A 25,669-nucleotide genomic window follows, 5' to 3' on the forward strand; every position below is an offset into this window, starting at 1 on the left:
AATACTCATTTTGTAACAAACCTCATAGTAATAAATGATTCAGGCAAGAAGCATCAATGGATACTAAAACTAGTTCTCATGGGCAACAATATTATTTATATAGATTCAAAGTGTCCCTCCAAAAACTGATTATCAATTGTAGAGATACAAATGAAAAGTTTGTGGTAGAGAACCTGGAAATTCCTCCTTAACCAAGTGAGGCTAGGTAACCTCATCTATGATGGAACAAACTCTTATCAAGTATTCCCTGAAGTGATAATAGTGAGAATTTTTATTTTCTCCAAAAAGACATAAACTGAATCTGACCACATCAAATAACTCCCAAATAGGGAATATACTACAAAATAAAACATTTATACTCCTCAAAAATATTACTGCCATAAAACATAAAGAAAGGCTGAGGAAACTAAGTTTCAAAGCGTTGTGAAAACTAAATGTAATGCATGATGCTCAACTGAATTCTAAACAAAGAGAAAAAAATGGCTATGAAGGACATTACTGGGACAGTCAGTGAAATCTGAATAGCTAATAGCATCAATGTTAAATTTCTGGATCTTGGTAACTGTACTAAGGTTATATAAATGAGTGTTCCTAGGAAATACACACCCTGAAGAATTTAGGGCTACTGCTCCTCTTAAATGGCTCCTCCAAACAGTGTAGTGTGTCAAGTGTGTGTGTGCAAGAAACAAGGGAGGAAAGGAGAGAGAGAGATGGGAGGGACGAAGACAGATGGAGAGATGGACAGAGAGAAAGCAAATGTGGCAAAATGGTTAATCTGGCTAAAGGGTATATGGGAGTTCCTTCTTTACACATACCTGTGAGAGAGAGAAATACATGGGAGTTTTCCCATCTTTTTTGCAAGCTGAAAATTTTCAAAATTATAAGTTTAAAAAATTTGCACTTTAGAAAAAGGTCAAAATGGGGGAAATATTTGACTCCTATCACAGGAAGGAAATATTTTTCCTACCCTATAAAAAAGAATAATGAGAATAATGAGTAAACTCAAAAAGTTTTCCATCCTAAAAATACAAAAATAATTAACATGGGGGAAAAACAATGTGAATATATAGGAAAGTATTTACACTGTATTTACATTATATGTACTTGCATGGTATGCAAGTAGACAGGTATTACCATACACTGGCAGACTGGCAAAATAAAAGAGAATAAATAACAAGCCTCAAAAAGGCTGTTGGGAAACAGACACTACTATATTCTAACACTGCTGGTGCGAATATAAATTGGTACGTTTTTCTGCAGAATTTAACAGTATCTTTCAAAAGCAAGCTTAGACATATACTATTTGACTTAGCAAAAGAGCTTCTAGGAATTTATATTAGCTCACAAAAGTAGTGTATAAAAATGAGCTCGTAGGTTATATTGTGAAAAACTGGACCAAAAAAGCCCATTAAGGAATGATTAAATAAAATATAGGGAAACTATTCTACAGAAATACTAAATAACCTGAAATGATGTCCAATACAAAACTAAAAAGGTAGGCTAGAGAATTCCCTGGGGACAGTCCAGTGGTTAGAGGAAACCATGGTTCCACTGCCAAGGGTATGGGCTCAACCTCTGGTGAAGGAGCTAAGATTCCCCCAAGCCGTGTGGCGCAGCCGAAAAAAAAGAGATTCAACCATGTAGGTGCAAACTGACTCCATTTATTTCTTTACTTTGTACACATATACTAAGAAGTCAAATATAATAAATGTTAGATTATATTTACAGTAAACTTTTCAAAATCAGATTTCTTAAACTGAAGCAAGCATGACTTTTGTAACACACTTCAATCTGACAGAGTGCAGGAGAAGAGCAAGCAATAATTAGGAATTAAGACAAAGCTTTGTTGGCTGTGTATGGTCACAGTCTGTTGTAGCCAGCAACACTATACTAGCCCTTTCTTTTCCTATCTTCCATCCCTTCTCTCTGTTTAGGCTTCATTCTCAACAATCAACCAGAACTGAAAGAGAAATGTGTGCTCCACTGTTCATCTCAGCACTGTTTACAATAGCCAGGACATGGAAGCAACCTAGATGTCTGTTGGGAGATGAATGGATAAGAAAGCTACAGTACATATACACAATGGAATATTATGCAGCTATTGAAAAGAATGCATTTGAATCAGTTCTAATGAGGTGGATGAAACTGGAGCCTATTATACAGAGTGAAGTAAGTCATAAAGAAAAACACCAATACAGTATAATAACATTCATATATGGAATTCAGAAAGATGGTAATGATGACCCTATATGCAAGACAACAAAAGAGACACAGATGTAAAGAACAGACTTTTGGACTCTGTGGGAGAAGGTGAGGGTGGGATGATGTGAGAGAATAGCATTGAAACGTGTATTACCACATGTGAAGCAGATGACCAGTCCAGGTTTGACGCATGAGACAGGGTGCTCAGAGCTGGTGCCCTGGGACGACCCTGAGGGATACGATGGGGAGGGAGGTGGGAGGGGGGTTCAGGATGGGGGACTCATGTACGCCCATGGCTGAGTCATGTCAATGTATGACAAAAAACACTACAGTATTATAAAGTAATCAGCCTCCAATTAAATAAATTTACAAAAAAATAACTTTAGATGTTTTCAGTAAAGACAGTGTCAATTTCTAAAAATCCCTCATCAAGATCAATCTATCAATTATTCCACACACAAACCACCAAACCAGAGCAGCCAACATCAAGGCTGCTTAAGATAGGAATAAAACTGAACTCCTTGGCAAATGCTTGAAACATATGGTAAATATAAAAGACAAAATAAATCATGTTAACTCCTTGTAATAACTGGATTCCAGACAGATCGTAAGATAATAAAAGTATGGAAAGACATTTTGCAACCAATTGCTTTTATACTTAGTTTCCAGACAGTCCAAGCTTACTACTCAGAATTTTTTTAACGATTTCAAATCGTCACCATAAAGTATCACTGAATATATGAAACTGCATGTTATTCCTTAAATAGTTCACTTACTCTTTTATGCTTGTCTTTTTTTCAAAATCATGTATTTCTTAAGTAGTAGTGACAGTTAAAGAAACCTATGAATACACTAAAAACTACTTAATTATATACTTGTTAAGTATTTAGATAAGAAAATTATAAACCTAGACAGCACACTAAAAAGCAGAGACAATACTTTGCCAACAAAGGTCCATCAATTCAAAGGGATGGTTTTTCCAGTAGTCAGGTATGGATGTGAGAGCTGGACTATGAAGAAAGCTAGTGCCAAAGAACTGATGCTTTGAACTGTGGCGCTGGAGAAGACTCTTGAGCGTCCCTTGGACTGCAAGGAGTCAGACAGGACTGAGCAACCGAACTGAACTGATATATACACACACACACCTCTTGAAATAATCTCCTCTATCACTATAAGACAAAACTATTCTCTGTAAGATCCTCCTCATCTTCATATACCGAGGATTGGCAAAGTTTTAAACACAATACAAGAAACACTAACCATGAAAAAATTGATAGATTAGACTTCACTTAAGCTGAAACTATTCTTCAAAAAATCCTGTTAGGAAAAGGTAAAAAGGATAACCAAAGACAGACTGGCATTCAAATACATATATCTGTCAAAGTACTTACATCCAAAACATATATAAAATTTTATATAATAATAAAAACAAATCATTCCATAAAATAAAAAAGGGTTTGAATAGGCACTTCACCCAAAAGAGGAAATTCAGATAGCCAAAGCCTTTGAAAATGTGTTCAACCATTACTCAGCAGGGAAGTAAAAATTAAAGTCACAATGGGATACCACTAAATGGACACTAGAGCGGCTAAAATTAACAAGATGGCAAATATCAAGATCTAGAGCAACTAAAACTCTCATTCACTGCTGGTGGGAACATAAAATGTATGACCAATTTGGAAAAGAGTCTGTAGTTTCTAGAGCTAAATATACACTTATCTGTGACTCAGTAATTCCACTCCTAACTATACAACCAAGAGAAATGAGTACATGTCTACCATCAGAAGACATGTGGAAGAGTATGTTTAAGACAGCTTGATTAGTAACAGCCAAAGACTAGAAACAACCAACTTGCCCATCAGAAGGAGAAAGAATAAACTATGGTTTACTGTACACTGGAATACTACACAGCAACTGTTTTTTTAAATGACTGGTACACAGGGAACTTCCCCGATGGTTCAGCAGTAAAGAATCTGCCTGCAATGCAGAAGACATGCGCTCAGGAAGATTCCCTGGAGGAGGAAATGGCAACCCACTGCACTATTCTTGCCTGGAGACTCCCACGGACAGAGGGGCTGGCGGGCTACAGTCTATGGGGTCACAAAGGAATCAGACACAACTTAATGACTAAATAAGATAACAACCTACAACAGGACAAATCTCACTGCTGTTTTGTTGAGTGAAAACAGCCAGACACAGAAGCTGATACAACTAAGTCAAGATGATAGAAATCATAATCTGGTCTAAGGGAAGGAGTGAAAATATTCCTTATCGGAATGGTGGTTACACAGGTACATACAAACATATGAAATACTTAAGTATACTTCAGATGGGCAAACAGTGGAAACAGTGTCAGACTTTATTTTTGGGGGCTCCAAAATCACTGCAGATGGTGACTGCAGCCATGAAATTAAAACATGCTTACTCCTTGGAAGAAAAGTTATGACCAACCTAGATAGCAAATTGAAAAGCAGAGACATTACTTTGCCGACTAAGGTCCATCTAGTCAAGACTATGGTTTTTCCTGTGGTCATGTATGGATGTGAGAGTTGGACTGTGCAGAAGGCTGAGCGCTGAAGAATTGATGCTTTTCAACTGTGGTGTTGGAGAAGACTCTTGAGAGTCCCTTGGACTGCAAGGAGATCCAACCAGTCCCTTCTGAAGGAGATCAGCCCTGGGATTTCTTTGGAAGGAATGATGCTAAAGCTGAAACTCCAGTACTCTGGCCACCTCATGCGAAGAGTTGACTCACTGGAAAAGACTCTGAAGCTGGGAGGGATTGGGGGCAGGAGGAGAAGGGAACGACAGAGGATGAGATGGCTGGATGGCATCACTGACTTGATGGACGTGAGTCTGAGTGAACTCCGGGAGGTGGTGATGGACAGGGAGGCCTGGCGTGCTGTGATTCATGGGGTCGCAGAGTCGGACACGACTGAGCGACTGAACTGAACTGAAACACTTAAATGTACACTGTGATATGTTACAACTTAAAAAAAATATTTCCAAAGGGAGTTGTCTCAAGAATCATCACACGATCCCCTTTCTGTAGTCAACTCCCACTCAACTTCTACTACTCTTTCCCAGTCCCATTAATTGGTCACTAATCCATGTTTCCAGAGAACCTTTTGACAGATATTTATTGCCACTTAACATTTTATTAGATAGTGGACGGCACAGGAGCCTGGCATGCTGCAGTCCATGGGGTTGCAAAGAATCAGAGGTGACTTAGCAACTGAATGACAACGAATCAATGACTTTTGTTATTTTCCTGGGCTCCAAAATCTCTGCATATGGTGACAGCAGCCTCGAAATTAAAAGATATTTGCTCCTTGGAAGAAGAGCTATGACAAAATCTAGACAGCATATTAGAAAAGCAAAGACATTACTTTGCCAACAAAGGTCTGTCTACTCAAACCTACGGTTTTTCCAGTAGTCATGTATGGATGTGAGAGTGGACTACAAAGAAAGCTGAGTGACAAAGAACTGATGTTTTTGAAATGTGGTGTTGGAGAAGACTCTTTAGAGTCCCTTGGACTGCAAGGAGATCTGACCAGTCCATCCTAAAGGAAATCAGTCCTGAATATTCATTGGAAGGACTGATGCTGAAGCTGAAACTCCAATACTTTGGCCACCTGGTGCAAAGAACTGACTCACAGGAAAAGACTCTGGATGCTGGGAAAGACTGAAGGCAGGAGAAGGGGATGACAGTGGATGAGATGGCTGGATGGCATCACCGACTTGATGGACATGAGCTTGAGCAAGCTGCGGGAGTTGGTGATGGACAGGGAAGTCTGGCGTCCATGGGGTCGCTACTGCACTGAACTGAAGACATTTTATTACTAAAACCTACTTAGATCCGTAAAATCCTAAAGAAAAAAAGTTCTCTAAAGGGCAGAGGTCTCCATTCTCATTCATCCTGCTTTCCAATGTCTAGCACAATGCTATGTAATGCAAATATCAACAAAAGCTTTTTGGAATCAAATGGCTCCTACTATTTACAGAACAATGCCTCACTAAATCATACCCTTTAACTTGTCTTTTAAAGACAGTTTCTTTCCCCCTCTTCAATGAAACTCTTCCACAGCTTCTAAAAAGAGATTTGGGGGAAAAAATTCATTTCTATGGACTGTGAAATTAACTTGAACATCATAACCAACCAGTAAAAGAATGGCTGCAACCAACCAGTAAAAGAATGGCTGCCTTAAAGAAAAATATATGGAAAGGAACATAATGGGAAAGTAAATGATTCTCTTACTTTTAACAATAAGCTCTTACATTTACTATATACCATACAGTTCTACGAAGTGAAGTCGCTCAGTCGTGTCCCACTCTTTGCGACCCCATGGACTGTAGCCTACCAGGCTCCTCTGTCCATGGGATTTTCCAGATACAAGTACTGGAGTGGGTTGCCATTTCCTTCTCCAGGGGAAATTCCCAACCCAGGGATCAAACCCAGGTCTCCCGCATTGTAGGCAGACGCTTTACCGTCTGAGCCATCAGGGAAGCCACCAGTTCTATGAGGTAACCACTATTACCAGTAAGTTAGACAGGAAGTTCAAAAAACTGTCCCAGGTCACATGAGGACCAGAACCTGCAGTATGAGAAGAGGGAAGACTAGGAGGTTAATGTTACAGAACACACATGCCAACAGAAAGCTCAATGAGACTATTTTTTAGAGAATAAAGAAAAAAAAATCCAAATGGTTGGTTAAACATATGAAAAGATGCCCTATTTCACTGATAATAAAGGAAAACCAAATTAAAACTACATCAGGGGAGGGAATTAATTCCCTGGCAGTGCAGTGGTTAAAACTTGGCGCTTTTATTTTGGGGGGACCAAGGTTCAATCTTTGGTCAGGGAACTAAGATCCCACAAGCTGGGAACTTCCCTGGTGGTCTAGTGGCTAAGAATCTGCCTGCCAATGCAGGGGACAAAGGTTTTATTCCTGGGCTGGGAAGAGCCCACATGTGGCGGAACAACTAAGCCTGTGCTCTAGAGCCTGGGCTCCACAAGAGAAGCCACATGAGCAGCTCCAGCACCGCAACAATGTGCAGCCCCACCCCTGCACCTTCCCCGCAACTAGAAAAAGTCTGTGCACAGCAGGAAGACCCACAGTAGTCAAAACCAGATAAATCCATCTTGTGCTGTGCTGCGCTAGGCTTAGTCACTGAACTGAGTCTGACTCTTTGCCACCTCATGGACTGCAGCCCGCCAGGCTCCTCTGTCCTTGGGGATTCTCCAGGCAAGAGTACTGGAGTGGGTTGCCACACCCTCCTCCAGCGGATCTTCCCAACCCAGGGATCAAACCCAGGTCTCCTGCATTGCAGGTGGATTCTTTACCAACTGAGCCACCAGGGAAGACCAAAATAAATCTTAAGGGGAGGAGAGGGATGCAATTGATGAGACAACCACTACATCAGGATGCAATTTCTCACCTATTAGATTGGCAAAAATATAAAAGTTTGACAAAACCCTCTTAACAAAGCTGTTAAGAAAGCAGACACTAACATTGCTGATAAAGGCACAACCCCCAGCGAGGCAGTGCGGCAATATTTATTAAAATTATCAGTGGTTATATAGCTTTTCCACTACTTGCAACAGCACAGGACTGAAATCGACCGAAGCAGCTATACAAGTTTGGTTAAATGAACGGCTATAGTCACACAATGGAATACTAAGAAGCTGTTAAAAAGAGAATATTCTTTATGAACAGATATGAAAAGATCTCTACTACAAAGCATGTTACACAAGCAAGGTACACATACACACAATAAAATTCTTGATAATGGGAGAAACTTGGTACAGGACATAAGGGAACTCTAATCTTTGTAATGTTTCTGTAAAACTAAAACTGCTCTAAAATATAAAGTTTATAAAAAATAAGATACAGAGAGTATATAATTTATTAGATATTGTGTAAGCAGAAGCATAACGATACTACATATGAATCTACTTGTAGTTCCATAAAGAATTCATCAGTAATTAAGAAGAACAATTATATATTCAGGAGAGAAAATAAGAAAGGTATAAAGATTTCTGAATATAAATTTTCTTTATAAATTTCTTAAAATTGTTAATGATTGTCTTTTCCAGGAAAATTAAGTAATTAAAAAAGAAAATGCACACGAATTACCTACTCCTCTAATGAAACCCAAAGTGAGTTTCTGGCACAGCAGTGTTTATTAATATATACCAGTAGACACTGTATTTAACAACTACTAAACTTCTTTAAAGACAAACTTTTCATCTCTATGGTATATGCTTTCCATAGTTACAAAGCAAAATATTTTAACTTTTTATGGGGATAAAACGAAAAATCATTTTTACATGAAATTGCTCAGAATTTCCCAAATACATCTATTTGACACGGTAATTTATGACTAAGCTTAGCAACACGATCTCAAAGTGAGGGAAAGAAATCAAATCCTTTAATGCTCCACAATTTCAAAATTTTTTCATGTAATAATCAGGACTATTCGCCAATTAAAAAGGCTGAAACCTATGCCACTGAGAAAACATAATTAGAGTACAAGGTACTAACCACAACCAATCAGTTTTAAAGACATCCATTCAAGGTGCTACTCTGCCTACTAGCTGTGCAAAGACCCTACCTCCACACTGACTTTTTTCTGGTTTTCAAATTATAAAAGTCAGATTAAATTATCTTTACCTTCATCTACTTTATAAAATCGCATGCATCTGCAGAAATATTAAAACAAATGGTTCTTTGAAAAATTTTTAGGAGGGCAAAAGTATGCCTATTAAGAAACGTGTCAACGTGAAGTTAAGAAGAAAAACTCTTACTTACCTTAAAAGGTTTGTCTCCGCTGTGCGTCAGCATGTGCCTCTGTAACCAACTCTGGCTGGTTGATGGAGTGTTATATACTTTACAGCCTTTCCATAAGCAAACAAACACCTGTTAACAGAAGAGCCATAATCATTTTCATCACTTTTTTCAACAGGGACTTTTATTCCCTGTAAATTCAAATAAACATGCTGCCAAGTCTTCAATTGACAAAGAGACATTGAATGTACCAGTCAATCAATACGCTTACTGTAGGTACTTTCTGAACCTCCCACATGAGGCACAGTTTTAACCATTCCCCTTTAAGGCTGCTGTCCACTCCCTCAATAAGGAACTGATATACCAATCCCAATGAGCCATTCAGAAGGAAATCTACAAAATATTAACAATACAGTCCTAAGAACTAGAACAATGGACCATAATTTAATTTTTTGTTTACTGCATGAAGGAACAAGCATGTACTAACTGTAAATATTAGGAATATATAAAGGTATAAAGAAATGACGACAATAAATCAAAAGTCAACTGGTAGTTACCGATAGTTTCACCTTCAAAAAATGAGTAAACAAATTTTCCAATCATAATTTTGCTGCTCTTGATTTCCTATTCTCAAATGCATACCAATATGTTTATATTGTTTTGATTTATTTAAAATGATTCCCAATTGTCTTGATTATGGAGCAAAATCTAATACAGAATGCTAAAATTAATACAGTTGCAGAAGCTATGACAGCAGTTACTCTATAATAATAGACCCACATTGTTGGGTTCAGGTAACTGAGTATGCCTGGGTTAACAACTAACATGATTTTTACCATCTTCCTACACTGAGATACCAATTTTTTTTGACTGATTCTATTTTTATCAAACTGAAAACTGCTCCCCATCATTCGTAAAAGAAGTATGAACCTACAGTAACAATTACATTCAAAGAACCATTTATAGGCTCTGTTCTTTTCTAAGGTTACAACAATTATGAATAGAGCCACACTTTGCAGATTATAATGTACTGCATATAGAACAAAACAAAGATACACACAGGACTGAGTAAACAATCAGTAAACAGTATGTTTGAAGGAAAATTTTTAGAAATCTAGAAAAACAGTCTAAAATAACTTAGATCAATTTTTACTCAAAACCATTTCACAATGCGATAACACTGTTATTGCTGTGCTTAATGCATTTGCTAGTTTCTTTTAGTTAAGCAGATATGATGTCACATTTCCTCCTCAATATTTAAAATTCCTTAAAAAATACAAAATTCCTGACCCTAGTACATGTTTATAAAATGATTCCTAAAGTTCCCAAAATTAAAAGCCACTTTTTAATGAATGTAGAGAAGTCTTTAAAGGTATACCAATATGCTGTGAAGACTAATTCAGTGTTTAATAATCATATGTGGATATCAATCCTATCAATTTCCTAACTCAAGAATACAAAGACTCAGTCTTAAATTTTCAATCCAAGTAATAAACAGACTGGCTTAAAACGCTTTCACAAGTCATACACAAACAGGTATGTCCTAAAGCAAGTATTTGGGAACAAAATTAATCTCAGTTATACAAAAAAAAAAAAAAAATTAACAGTAAAGAATTGTTAGAACACTTAAGAAATGCCTGTGCTGAGTTACTCTCAAAGAAACAACAATGTAAATACTCACATTCTGTCCCTACTCAACAGCTACAGTTGGGAGAACCAACCATGTCTGATTTCTAATTCTTTTTTCTCTGAACAAACACTGCTGCTGCTGCTGCTAAGTCACTTCAGTCGTGTCCGACTCTGTGCGACCCCACAGACGGCAGCCCACTAGGCTCCTCTGTCCCTGGGATTCTCCAGGCAAGAATACTGGAGTGGGTTGCCATTTCCTTCTCCAATAGATTAAAGTAAAAAGTGAAAGTGAAGTCACTAATAGGAGGCAATTACCGGCCATGTGATTCCATCAGATAACAGCCTCTAGTGTGAACAGGTATGGTCTATCCTTCTAGATGGAATAATGTCCAGTAACACTATTAGGGCAGCAACACCTTCAGGTTCAAAGAAAAACCATAACCTTCAACCTAGTGAATTTTATAGGAAATGAGTTAAGTGTAAAGAAATCAAAGCAAACTATGTTTAGCTATGTGGCATATTAATACCTGAAAACTACTCTGAGGGGACAGCGGAGAAGTAAACTTGCATAAGGATAATCTTGATACACAAAATGGGCACTAAAAATCCATCATCAAGTATTCCCCAAAACCACAAATCTTTAAAGAGCTAAATTTCCTTAAGTCCAGTCCAAAATCTGACAAAGGGGTATTTGATCTGAGACTTTCTGTATGCACAACATATGAAAAACATTTACTCCATTTTTAGAAACTGTCTCATTGTAAAAATTAACACTGAAAACATTACAGCTCAATATGAATGGAATTATTCAAGAAGAAAATCTGACATGGTTCCTCCAAACTATCTTAAAATGAATTAAGATCTAACTATGTTAATTACAACACTGAGGTTCATAGTCCAGTCTTTCATGATACACTGGCTTAGTTAAAACAGGCTGTATTAGAGATAACAAACAGGACAAAAGTAAACAACCTAAACTCTATCCAGCCCTTTCTTATTTTGCAGCTACACAATCTTCAAAGAACTTATGTCTCTATTTCCTTTGTCACCAAATAGATGCTACGAGCACACACTTGTTGTAAGTCCAGAACACAATGAAAATACAAGATAATATTTTCTCTCAGGACTAGTTAACAGAAAACTTGGGTTTACATTAGACACTGGAGGTCCCTTCTCAAAATAACTGCTGCCAATTTTTTTCTGACAGACTCTCCAAGGAAAAAAACGGCGCATGGCCATTAAAAGAATATTTTTCTACTACCAACTTCAGATTTACAATGACCTAACTTCTAAGATGAAGAAGTCTAAAATTTCAGTGTTAGAGGGAAGTTCAGGCTTTCTGTTAAGAACTCCTCTAAAAACCTTGCCCATTACTGCCAGAACAGGTCAGCTTTACCATCAGGGGTCCCCTCCAAAAGGCCTAAAATGAAGAAGCTTGTACAAACCGAGGGTAGTCCTAGTCTCCTTACTTTGGTCAATTTTCCTGAACTAGAGTATTTACCTGAATGTATGCATGGGCTTCCCTGGTAGCTAAGACAGTAAAAATCTCCTGCAATGCAAGAGACCTGAGTTCAATCCCTGGGGTCAGGATGATCCCCTGGAGAAGGAAATGGCAATTTACTCCAGTATTCTTGCCTGGGAAATCCCACGGACAGAGGAGCCCGTACAGTCTACGGGGTCACAAAAGAGTCAGACAACTGAGAGACTAAACAATAATAACACCACAAGTTCTACACCTATGATGGGTTGTGTGACAGTAAAAATAAATGCACTTACGCCTGATTACCAACATATCATACATGAAGTGCATAAATGAATCCATCAAAAAATTAAGTAAATAAGACTCACTGCAAAATAATACAACACAACCTAACAAAGTCTAATAAGCATGTGAAAGGAAAATTCTGTTACTACTGGTAAAGTAAAATCAGTGTAATAGTCTAAGTAGAGCCAGTAAGCAATATAATTTACATCCTCAAAGGGAGTTAAAAAAACCCTACTTTTACTAAATAATTACATTCCTTCTGTAGTAAAATGATACAAAAAGATTTTATATTAAATAAGAGACAGACAATCTAAAATAAAGTCAGGAAGGGGTTGAATGGATGATCTTAAGGTTCCTTTAAGCTCTTAGAAAAAAATTATTTCAGTTTTTCACAAAATGTGAACATATAAAAGAAGTAAATGTTTTTTTATATCTAATTATTTTGTCTCTAATCAGTCTACTCTTTCAAGATGTAAAATGAAGGCTATAATTTTGTATTCTGTAATTTTTAACCACATTAAATGTGTTAACATTTTCAATTTCCTCTGTTAAAAGATATTTAATAAACAGAGGACAACTATTTGGTAAGTTCTCACAATAAAAGGAAAAAACATCCCTCATTTATTGCAAAAGATATGCCCAATTTAATGTTGTATTCAGAATCTAGTGATATCAGACTGGCAATCAAAACTCAATCTGACCTCCTAAGATTGACCCCATTTCCTAGCAGCATTCAAAGTAACCATGAGAGTCTACAAGCCTAATTTTATGTAACATCAAGGTAACTCATTCAACTCTCCAAATAGTAATACCCTGTCATCACCTCCCCCAAAATATCCCTCTGGCCCTCTTGCCTCAAGCACACCAAAGAACATATACAAAAGTAAACTTAATAAAAATAACACGTGTAAGAGCACCCCTGATAAACAGATTTCTTTCTGGCAACTGTTTTTAAAGTGAGAAATAGTTAAGACAAGGGAAAAAAAAAAAACCAGTACATTAATGGATCTTACTGAACCACTGAAATCCTACAAGATGAAGTTCCCCTTCTACCAAGACTTACGTGTGTAATAAGAGGACACAGGCCTTTGAAATTTGACTAGCAAAATAGCTCGGTCTAGTTTCTGAAATCCAGTCATGCATGGAAGTATGAACCCAAGAACATAATTCTGTTTTACTGAACAAAAAAAGATTAAGTTTTTTCTTGCCTGTCTTTATTTTATAGAAAAGAAAGTACTTTCATGACTTTTTTAAAAAAAAGGTATATTCAAGAAAAAAAGGTGCTTAAATGATAAGTTTAACTTTTACTATAGGATTAAGTATCCACCCACTCTGACATATCAAAAGGTTAAGAAACCTTAAAATTCCACTTGCCTTCAGCCTCCAAATACAATTAAAGTCCACATGGCATGGCAACATAAATAGCTTAAGGCAGGTAAAGAAGTTACTAAGCTGTTACAGTTTTTGTTTTCCCAGGGTGAACAGCAGAGTGGGATGAGAAAAAGAACAGGAATTAATGCAGGATGTAGATCTTGCTACCTTACTGCTCCAGAAGAACTGTCATCTTTCAGTAACTAGAAACATAAAACCCTCTAGAGTTGCCAATAATTTTCCTCACTTGTTTCTGCTCCACTGTGACAGTTTCACATTTGGGGTAGAAAGAAGAGAATTAAAAACTCTTTAAAAATGTCATCAAAATCAGCTGTTTTCCACTATACAGGAGAGAAAGCGAGAATAGTCAAATTTAAAGACAGAAAGTAGGACCATGGTTACTAGCGGTTAGCAGAAGGGAGGATTAGGGAGGTATTATTTAATAGGTACAGATTTCAGTATGGGACGATAAAAGAGTTACAGAGAGGGATAGTAATCATTGCAGAGCAATGTGAATGTACTTAATAATGCCACTGAAGTGCACACTTAAAAATAATTAAAATGATTTTTTTTAAATATCCTTTCAAAGAGGTCATTAAAAAAAAAAAATTAACAACTACTCAATTGTAGCTGAAATCAGGCGTATTCAGGGTGGTATGGCCATAACATAACTACTCTATTTTAAAGCACAAACCAGATTGAGATTTCCTAAATTATTTAGCAGTAATCAAGTTTTGGGCTTCTCTGGTGGCTCAGTGGTAAAGAATCTGCCTGCAATGCAGGAGACACAGATGTAGGTTCAATCCCGGGTCAGGAAGATCCCATAGAGGGCATGGCAATCCACTCCAGTAGCTCTGCCTGGAGAATTGCACGGACAGAGGAGCCTAGTAGGCTACACTCCACGGGGCTGCACAGAGTCGGACACGACTGAAGCGACTGAGCACACAACGCATCAAGTTTTCAAATTCTCGTTCAAATTTTCATTATGAAAGCTTAAGTCTGGTACGCAAAAAATAATGGGAATATAATGAAATATATTTTGTTCATTTAGCTGAGCCTTTAAGTCTGTAGTTTAGCAACTAATGTCCTTCAAAGATCAGAACTCCTTTCTTAAGTCAAAATAGAATTACTCTTAAAATTAGCCAGAGAATCTTATTATTTGTAATAAAGTAATTTTATGAATAAGCACTCAAGAAATGACATGGGGGGTTTCCGTTTCAACAAGTTTAAAGTAGAAATACCAAAACTTCACGCCCGGCTCTGTAATATCAGTAAGATACATGCAGGTGCAGTGATTACATTACACATTCAGTCTGTAACTCCATTTTTCCTACAAATCTGTAAAAGGCTGAAAACATTCTCATAAAGGTTGTGTGACAACTCAACTTGTAGGATCAAGACTTAGAAATGTGAAAGTCTCCTATTACTACTAAGAGATCATGCCTGCCGAGCCTGGGATCCTGCATGTAGCTGCCAAGTTGAGTGACTATAAAGCATCATGCCATGGTTCACAGGACTGCCTTGGTGATATAACAGGTGACTCCAAGCACTGGTTTACAAAAGGCAACTCTGTAATGACCAAGAAACCAAGGGATATACACGAGGGGAAATAAAGACTGTTACAAAAGCAGCTTAACCACTGAGCTGGGTTATGCAGTGAAAATACCACATGATGGGCAGAGTTCATTAGCAACTTAGTGACCAGAGATGTCTTTTGTTACCCAAATGTTATTGACCAGAGTGTTTCAATATTCACTTACATAACACATTGCCAAACATACATGTTATCTTCTGCAAAAATCCCAGTCAATAATGTTAATACACTCTCTGATATCTACCCAGACCCCGTATGTATTAAATCTAATAATGAGACATATGTTCCGTTATACAAGTAACTGAAAGAATGCTGAAACATTGTAACATATTGTGATAACAGTAAATATTTTTTAAAAGAAATTTATAATGCAATACCACTGGTAAAAATGTTAAGAGTCCCTATTATGGCTGTATGCTTTTTAAAAAAAGATCAGTAATACAATCTAAATATTAATACTACCTTGGAAACAGTTACCCACTTACTTAAGATTTTAATCATGTTAGTATTAGTGTATCTCAATAGTGATACCATACTGATAAGCAGTGTGAGTGAGTGAGTGAAGTCACTCAGTCGTGTCCGACTCTTTGCGACCCCATGGACTGTAGCCTATCAGGCTGCTCCTGTAGCCTATCAGGTTGCTCCGTCCATGGGATTTTCCAGGCAAGAGTGCTGGAGCGGATTGCCATTTCCTTCTCCAGGGGATCTTCCAGACCCAGAAATTGAACCTGGGTCTCCTGCATTGCAGGCAGACGCTTTACCGTCTGAGCCACCAGAGACTCCCTGATAGGCAGTGTATGGCCTAATAAATTATCTGTACTTAAAAATGTGACATTAAATTTCTAAAAAACATACTAAGAATGGTTAACTATTCAAGACAAAAATCTAGATAAAGTTGATAAGTATGTATTGTACTATCAATTTTACAAATATTTTGGTCCATTATGCTGTGACTCACCTAATTTGCTTTAGCTCTTTACTTACTATTCATTAAAAATTATATGAACTGACACAACTAAATGGATTCCTAAAAGTTTATAGGTCAATACTAAGTGAGCTCTGACAAGACCTGGGAAAGATGATCAATAGTCACAAATAATGAGTACAGATAGCCATTTAACAGGATTGTATATACCAATCCTGACACCAATAGTTTTTCCAGTTAATTTCAGCATCAGGGACAATTTAAGACCACTCTAACAACAGAAAGCCCTAAGAATGCCAATTGCTAAAAGCCTTCAACTCAAAACATCAGAACCTTGAGATACACAGTATTCATTTACAATACTCCCACCATATTTTAAAAAGTCTAATTTCTTCAAAGTAATACACCTAAGAGCAAATTAAAATCCAACACATAATATGTTCTATTTAATTTGATTCAATCAAATATGTGGAAAGTAAATAAAAGGGAAAAAACATTTGAAAAAATAAAACATTTGAAAAATAAAAATTTTTCAAAACTACTTAGAAAAAAAAAGCCTAACTAGCAAATACAAATTAATAAAAACTAATGAAAACAGGGAGTGAAAAAAAGAAATGACAAAACCAACCCCTCCTCGCTGACCATCTACATGTATGGAACGGATGTGATCTGCCAGATCTGGACTAGAGGTGAAGCAAGCCTGGCACTGGTCCCAACAACAATTATAGGCAATATTTTTGCTTGAAGAAGTAGTGCTTCCTTGTCCATTCATCATTGCTGGAGTTGAACGCCCACTGGAAATTGTGCTGTCTACATCCATTATAGTACTGCTTATGCTACAAAAGAAGAAAAAAGGCTGTGTTATTCCTAGAAGTTCACTAACATGAATATGATCTTATAAATAATTAAGATTACCACTTGACATTCTGCCCCATAAAGCATATGACCCATATTTTCCACCAGAAAACAATATGCTTTAAAATTAGTTTCAAATAATTATTCTCTAAAACTAAATTTCAAATAAATACTATTTGCAATAAATTGCAAATCAAGGCAAAGAAAAACTAGTACCTCAAACTAGCCATGGAATAATTTAAGCAACTTTTGGCAGACATGAAGTCCCCAACACCATACCCCACAGAAAACAAACCAACACACATACACAGCTCACCACATTCCACCCCTTCAAGAGTTCTAAGAAGCATGATAAAATAATAAAGTTTCCAGCTGCAAATAATTTAAATTCAAAAGATTATCTTTACAGTGTTGCAAATCACTTGTTGGTCTTTTCTTCCATTCACTAACCTGAGAAGACAACTACTACCACATCCTACCTCTTTCCATCGCAAAGCAGTTGGGAAATTTTGCTGTATTTTCCCTCTTAATAAAAAAGCAAAAGAGAGAACTAAGTGCAAGAAAAGTTTCTCTGATTTTACCAAAGTCCAAAAAGTACTTTGCTGGTCCTCAATTTTTTTCAAAGTCTTAGGCACCTCAAACCCTTTTACTTTTTATTTAATAAACAAAGTATTATATACTAGTAATTTTTTATTTACTAAAAAATATTAGTGATAAGTCAGTAATAAAAATGAATAATTTTTAATGTTAAGAATTTCACATCATAAAAATTGTAACACATTTTGCCTTCATCTTAAGAGCAATTCACTTTATTTCCTTTCTTCCTATCTTCTCAATAGAAAAATTACATGGAAGTAGCATCAATCACAGAAGGACCAACAGTAAGAATGCTTCAGATTCTAAAACCTATTAAAATCTATAACTGCCTATACTTAATTTAAGTACCAGTAAACTATACAATTCACATTAACTTTTAAGGGGCATGCTTCCCCATTCCACTAAGTTTTTATTATAGAAAATTTCAAAAACACAAAAAAATATATCTAAACCCGAACTCAGATACAGACTACAAACTCATGGTTACCAGCAGGGAGCAGGTAGTGGGGAAGTAAAGACAAAGGGGAGGAATGAAAAGGTACAAGCTACTGTGTATAAAATAAACAGGCTAGGAGAAGGCAATGGCACCCCACTCCAGTACTCCTGCCTGGAAAATCCCATGGACGGAGGAGCCTGGTAGGCTGCAGTCCATGGGGTCACTGAGGGTCGGACACGACTGAGTGACTTCACTGTCACTTTTCACTTTCATGCATTGGAGAAGGAAATGGCAACCCACTCCAGTGTTCTTGTCTGGAAAATCCCAGGGATGGGGGAGCCTGGTGGGCTGCCGTCTCTGGGGTCGCACAGAGAAGGACACGACTGAAGTGACTTAGCAGCATATACTATACAACACAGGGAATATAACTAATAAATGGAATATACCTGTAATCAAAAGTGGGGTCCAGCTGCTTTGCTTGCTGCTCAAAAGCAATCATTAAAGAGGCCAGGCTGGTGGAAAGTCAAGTTTGCTTTCTTTTGGATGGGGGCGGAGAGGGGGGAATGGGAGGGAACCTGTCCAAAGGGCCGACATCTTCCAATGACCATCAGTGGGCAAGACCTTTTATAGGCTGAGGGGGGGGGGTTACATGTAGAAACAGTACAGTCAGCCCTGACAGTCATACAGAAATTGGTCATCTGTGGTCTCATCAGAGTCATCTTGATTGTTTTAAGTACAGTTCAGTTCAGTTCCAGGGTCCGTTTGTTTCCATTTCCTGAGGCCACTTGTCAGAATTGTGACAGCTTATGTCATGGCCACAGTCTGGTTATCACGTACGTTAACTTCTCTACCTGGTGGGGGTTTCAGTATCTAAGACTGCTCACAGGATATGGCTCAGAGGATTACCTACAGCCCTTGAGAAGGAATTAAAGGTCCTTGACTACATTATTTGGTGTTCTCTGTTTTCCGTTGTTTCTCCATTTTCAGATTTCTGATTAAACTTTTTCTTTGACTAAAGTTTTTTCTACAGACAAAAGGCGGGCAGAGGATATCTTCATAACCTTTAAAAATTATGAATCACTATGCTGCACACCTGAAATATATAATATTGTACCATCAACTATATCACAATAAGAATAATTAAATCTGAACTCAATATTAACACTGTCCTGTTTGTTACATATAATTTGTCTTTCTCAATCATCCACAGGTTGCAAACATGATACTTCAACCACAATTATTTCAGCACATCCCTTCTAAAAATAAGAACATTCATCTTTAACCACTGCAACCTTATTTGTTCACACCTAAGACTTAAGACTGAATTTTAACTTCTTAAGTAAGCTTAATAATGTCTCAGATTTCTCTTTAAAGGATATTCACATACTTAAGTCCTTCTGCTCCTTGGAAGGAAAGTTATGACCAACCTAGACGCATATTAAAAAGCAGAGACATTACTTTGCCAACAAAGATCCATCTAGTCAAGGCTATGGTTTTTCCAGTGGTCATGTATGGATGTGAGAGTTGGACTATAAAGAAAGCTGAGCACCAAAGAATTGATGTTTTTCAACTGTGGTGTAGGAGAAGACTCTTGAAAGTCCCTTGGACTTTCCATCCCAAGTCCCAGTCCATCCTAAAGAAAATCATTTCTGAATGTTCACTGGAAAGACTAATGTTGAAGCTGAAACTTCAATACTTTGGCCACCTGATGCGAAGAGCTGACTCATTTGAAAGACCCTGATGTTAGGAAAGATTGAGAGCAGGCGGAGAAGGGGACGACAGAGGATGAGATGGTTGGATGGCATCACTGACTCAATGGACATGTGTCTGAGTAAACTCTGTGAGTTGGTGATAGACAGGGAGACCTGGAGTGCTGCAGTCCATGGGGTCACAAAGAGTCAGACACAACTGAGCTAGTGAACTGAACTGAAGTCCTCTGGACAACTATTTCCCAGTCAACCTACAGAGTCTAAATTTCAGCTCTAACACTTCATTCTAAAACTCCATAATCTCTAGAAAACTCTCAAATGTGAATCAATTCTTGAACATCTGAAATTTTACTTATATATTGTCTAAAATTCACCCCACTCCAGTACTCTTGCCTGGAAACTCCCAACAACAGAGGACCCTGGTAGGCTGCAGTCCATGGGTTCGCTAAGAGTCGGACACGACTGAGCGACTTCACTTTCACGCATTGGAGAAGGAAATGGCAACCCACTCCAGTGTTCTTGCCTGAAGAATCCCAGGGACGGGGGAGCCTGGTGGGCTGCTGTGTATGGGGTGGCAGAATTGGACATGACTGAAGTGAGTTAGCAGCAGCAGCACTGTCTAAAATCAAATGCATTCATTTTTCAAAGATAACAAAAATGTTTTTAGGATGGTTCAGATATGAAAAATAGGAACTTCCCTGGTGGTCCAGTGGTTGAGAGTCCACACCACCGATGTGTGGACCAGATCCCCTAACGGTGCAACTAAGACATGGCACAGACAAATAAATAAAGATTTTTAAAAGATAGGAAAAATGACTCAAGATTTCTCTTTAAAGGATATTCACGTATTTAAGTTCATCTGGCTAAGTATCTCCCAGTCTATCTACAGATTCTAAATTTCAGCTCTAACCCTCATTCTAAAACTCCATAATCTCTAGAAAACTCTTAAATGTGAATCAACTCTTGAATATATGAAATTTCATTTGTATATTGTTTCTGCAGAAATAAACCGTAAGTATAGTTTATACTAAAATACAAATTTTTACTTGAGCCCCAGAAATTCCAAGTTTCATGAGGCCCCTATTTTCCTTGACACTTGCTTCATATATTTTAAAACATTTTCCCTGTAAAGTTCATACTTTCATAAACCATACTGATTAAGTCCAAAGGCAAATAAATAGTAATTTTAAATGAGCAATCCAGCACGCTCAATTTATAAACAACCTCAGAAAACAGATAAATCTCAATGACCTACTATGGTACAACCTCCAAGTTAAAAAAAAAAAAGGAGCCACGGAAGTGCAGGGTAGTACTGTTCCACTCTGCATACCTGAGTGGAGGGAGACACAGAGATACAGCCACCCCCCAAAGGCAAACCTCTTTTCAAGGATACACAAAGTGCTGTCTCTGTTGGGGCGGGTGGGAAAAGCAAGACAGACTTTAACTATAAATAAACTTCTGTATTACTTTAACCACATATCTCCATTGCTTTTACTTGAAAGTCCAAAATTAGCTGAAAATGAAACCAAATTAATTTGCTTTAAATTGAACAAAGTAGAGCAACGTCAAGAGACTCACACCCTTGCGCTAAATTCAACTAGCAATAGTGTCCATCTACGCAGTGCCTAACATGTTATGCTTATGAACTTCACCCCAGAAGGAGAGCCTTCTGAGTCCAAATAGCCATGAACACTAAGCAATAGTGAAATATTGCTCACATGCAATATTACTCACTTGAAAACCAGTACTGCATGTGGATACAGATGCTCATGAAAGGAGAGCATAATGCAGGTATTAAAGCCCATGAACTCTGCCTACCATTGGCAAATGCAATAGTGCAGGAGGTAAGGCGCACGTTCTCTGCCCTGAAAGATTGAGAGACACTCTACATTCGGGCGGCATCCCCACAAAGCCTCCCGTTGCCCAGCAGGGCAAAGTGGAGTCCTGCCACATGACCCCTGCTTGGCACCTCCAACTGCTAGAAAGAGTCCAATCCTAAATCTCCAGGCTCTTTTGGTCCCAGATTCACGCCAGAATCACTGGATCCCTCCAGTCTCAAGATTGATAAAGACAACAGTTTTAATACAGGAGAGCAAAGGAGACAAATTCTAAGTAATTTATAATCTTGACAGGATAGACACAGATTTCATAGAAAGCAGTGTCCTTCTTCCTATAGTATAACAATATGATCAGAACTAAAAACTGACTACTTCCACCCAATCTTATGTCTAAGTTCAAGCATATATTAAAATCCTTCATTCAGTCAGTTCTCTTTCCCAGTGAACACTTACTGATTCTGTAAGATGTGAACAAAAGCAGCCTGGGATATGGAAGAAAATCTGAGCCAGAAAAAGCACTCAGTCTATTCAGATAGTTTCAGTAACTTAAAGCAGTGCTTTTCAAACTAATATGTATATGAACATCTGTGGTCTTATTAACTGCAGATTCTGATTCAGTGGATTTGGGGTAAAACCTGACATACTGTGTTTTTAACAAGAGCCTACTTATTGATGATGCTGCTACAACATTTTAAGTAGCAAGACTCTAAAAGATCTCTCATTATTATTACCCAACTGAAACTGACCCAACTAAGAATTGTCTCTTACTGTAGAATAGTAAGCTAAAGCAAACACACATACACCATGACAAGCGAAAATCCTTAAGTTAAAACACACACGCATTACTAAAGATTCCTATGCAATATTTAGGGAAGGGCATAAGCCATTTTGGGGCTGCCCTGGTGGCTCAGATGGTAAAGAATCTGCCTGCAATCCGGAGACCTGGGTTCGATCCCTGGGTTGGGAAGATAAGCTGGAGGAGGGCATGGCAACCTACCCCAATATTCTTGCCTGAAGAATCCCCATGGAAGGAGGAGCCTGGTGAGCTACAGTTCAGGGTTGCAAAGAGTCGGGACACGACTGAGCAACTTTCACTTCACTTCTACAAGCTATTTTTAACATAACAACATTCCCTTTTTCCTTTTTTTCCAATGGGCCCTGTTAAGAAACTATCTGGCAGATCAGACTCTAACATTTAGAGTAACCAACTACATGGATTTTATGAAAATGGTTTCCTTTGGAAATTCAAGGGCCAACTCACACTTACATATAAGAGTAGCCTCTTCTTTGATAACTCAAACTACTTCCAAGCAAAACATGTTTGGCAGACACGACCACTGCCAATAGGGCTGTCAATACTGAGAAGATCAGCTTGCTAAATGCCAAGATACAGGAGCAGAGGAAGTAATACATGGATGCTACCTTATCATTATGGAGAAGGATGAGACAGTGGTCTCAAAGTAACAGAGTAAGAGAAGTTTGTTGACATGCTTTCAGATTCTACACTGCAAACAGTCTCTTAAAAAACAAACGAACTGTTAAGTTCTGGCAAATTATCAAACTGCCACACAATTAACTTAAAAAGTCTATTAAAATACTTCTTTTTCCAACTAAATATCTGCATGAAGCCAGATTTTCTTCATATGGCTCAACCAAATCACTTCACTGCATCAGGCTGAATGCAGAAGCAGACATGAGAAATAGTTGTTCAGCCAGACATTGAGCCTCCAGTACTCTTGCCTGAAAAATCCCATGGACGGAGGAGCCTGGTGGGCTGCAATCCATGGGGGTCACTGAGAGTCGGACACGACTGAGTGACTTCACTCTCACTTTTCACTTTCATGCATTGGAGAAGGAAATGGCAACCCACTCCAGTGTTCTTGCCTGGAGAATCCCAGGGACGGGGGAGCCTGGTGGGCTGCCGTCTATGGGGTCACAAAGAGTTGGACACGACTGAAGTGATTTAGCAGCAGCACCAGCAGCAGCAGACATTAAGCATAAAACAATGTCACTCTTCTATTTTTTTAACTGAAAAGTAGTTTATTTTAAAAAATTACTTTTAATTGGCTTATTTTAAAATTAACAAATGTTTTTAATGTTCTCAGTTTTTATTTTTGACCCTGTAATAGTGGTAACTGTACTCTACATAAACAAGCTCTTTGGTTTTTTCAATAACTTTTTTAACAGCTTTACTGAGATATATAATTTGTATTTCTCCATACTTCAGAAAGCAAAGAGGTCCTTAAGAGCAAAATGTTTGAGAACCACTGATCCAGACTGTATTTAAAGCAAAGTTTCAAGGTCTCTCTGAAATAGCTTGGAAAGAGTATGTTTCTGACCTGGAATATCCTGATTTTATTCTAGGGTTAACTGCTGAATCTGAAATTCAGTTTGAGGTCACACGGATGGGGGCAGTCTTATCTACAGTCTTCTTTCCACTTATCTGTGAGGAAACTCATCTGGGTATGAATTTTCCTTATTAAATCTGGGTCCTTCTCCTTTTTCTAGGCTACTGAAATGTGTAACTTTACAAGAGGGTTGAGGATGAGGTGTCATTATGATTATGTATATATATACACACACACTTGATATATATATCAAATGTATAACATGATATGTAAGTGTATAACATGAAATCAAATGTATTTTATTCTTATCAAAAAACTAAAATAAAGGAATTTCAGAATTTTCTATAACATTGATTAGCAAAGCCGCAGCTCTGCACTGATGCTTCTCCAACGCTAACTTAGGTCTCCACTTGTCCACTCTGATAAAAAGTTAGGTCTGTGAATCATACACTTTATGCTTTACCCAATTAAATGTCTCCCCAAGACTCAATTACTTGCTGAATGCTCTCTTCTGCTAGAGGACTGGCCAGGTGGCTGCTAACAAATGAAAGAGCTGTCATGAAACAATATTCTTTATTGTTTAAATTTAAGATTCTGATCACTGTTGTATTTGTGATATGAAGTAAAGACTATTAAGACCAACCACTAACTCATGGCCTCTTCCAAACAAGATTTCCCTACTGGCAAATCCCTGTCATAGCTCTCTGCCAGGAGAATTAAAGTGTAAATGCAGGCTAAAGACAAAGTGCCCTTGTCCATAAGTCACATTTTCACAGCTATGCAGCCCAAACAGAGTAAGGAAAAAACTGGATGCTAAAAACTGACATCAACTTGTATCACCCACAAACCTAACATGAAATTTAAGTTCATCTCAGAAAACTTTCCTGTCTTAATCGACTTGACAAATTGTCAAATTTTTGAACTTACAAATAAATAGTAACAAAACACCATTTTAATGTATCTTATGCATTGGGGTTCCAGATAAAAATCTGTAACAACAGACCTCAAAACTGCCAAACTACTAACTTTTATAAAAAGGTTAAAAACCACTGAGCTCTATTATATACAGATCGAGTGTTATAAACTTTAAAAAATGGAGGAGGAAAACAGAATGATCAAGGCATCCAGCCACTTTCTTCAAGATTTGGAAGTTACTCATGGAAGTTACACAAAGAACCCCCTTTAATCTCTAAGGATCAAGGCTGTTTTATTTTTGTTCTATAAGTGAAAATACATAATCTTTAGGATGTCTTCAGCTCATTGTATCTGAATTATTTCAAAAGAAATATTCTGTAATTTTAACTTTTATTCTATAAATGTACTTCACTAAGAATGAAATATTGTTCCCTATATGGACTGAAGAAAGTGATGAGTTAGACAAAAATTCAATTACTCTAAGGAACACTTAAACAGGGACAAAAATTATAAACCTTGTTTAATTTTGTTATTGGTAATAAACTTTGGGTAGAAATTAGCTTTCAAAGTACTTATCAAATTGTAGGTAAATGTTAACTACACACAGGGAATTCCTTATCTAATCATATAACAAGGTAAACTAGTGTTTAGTTAAAAGATGATCCATGCTCCTTTCATCCATAATAAAACTGCCACTCACT

At 37.5% G+C, this 25,669-nt stretch overlaps 1 protein-coding gene across 1 annotated transcript in view; it reads right to left on the reverse strand.

Annotated features, from left to right (window-relative positions):
- Positions 1–25,669, reverse strand: part of AEBP2 (AE binding protein 2) — a 62,942-nt gene that overhangs the window by 22,842 nt on the left and 14,431 nt on the right. The window contains exons 2-3 of the mRNA XM_052640355.1: positions 16,899–17,106; positions 9,011–9,118 (exon numbers count right to left, since the gene is read on the reverse strand). Of these exons, the coding sequence (XP_052496315.1) occupies positions 9,011–9,118; positions 16,899–17,106 (316 nt within the window). The remainder of the gene's footprint in view (positions 1–9,010; positions 9,119–16,898; positions 17,107–25,669) is intronic.

This window comes from Budorcas taxicolor, chromosome 5 (genome assembly GCF_023091745.1).
Source record: "Budorcas taxicolor isolate Tak-1 chromosome 5, Takin1.1, whole genome shotgun sequence".
Classification (NCBI taxonomy): Eukaryota; Metazoa; Chordata; class Mammalia; order Artiodactyla; family Bovidae; genus Budorcas; species Budorcas taxicolor.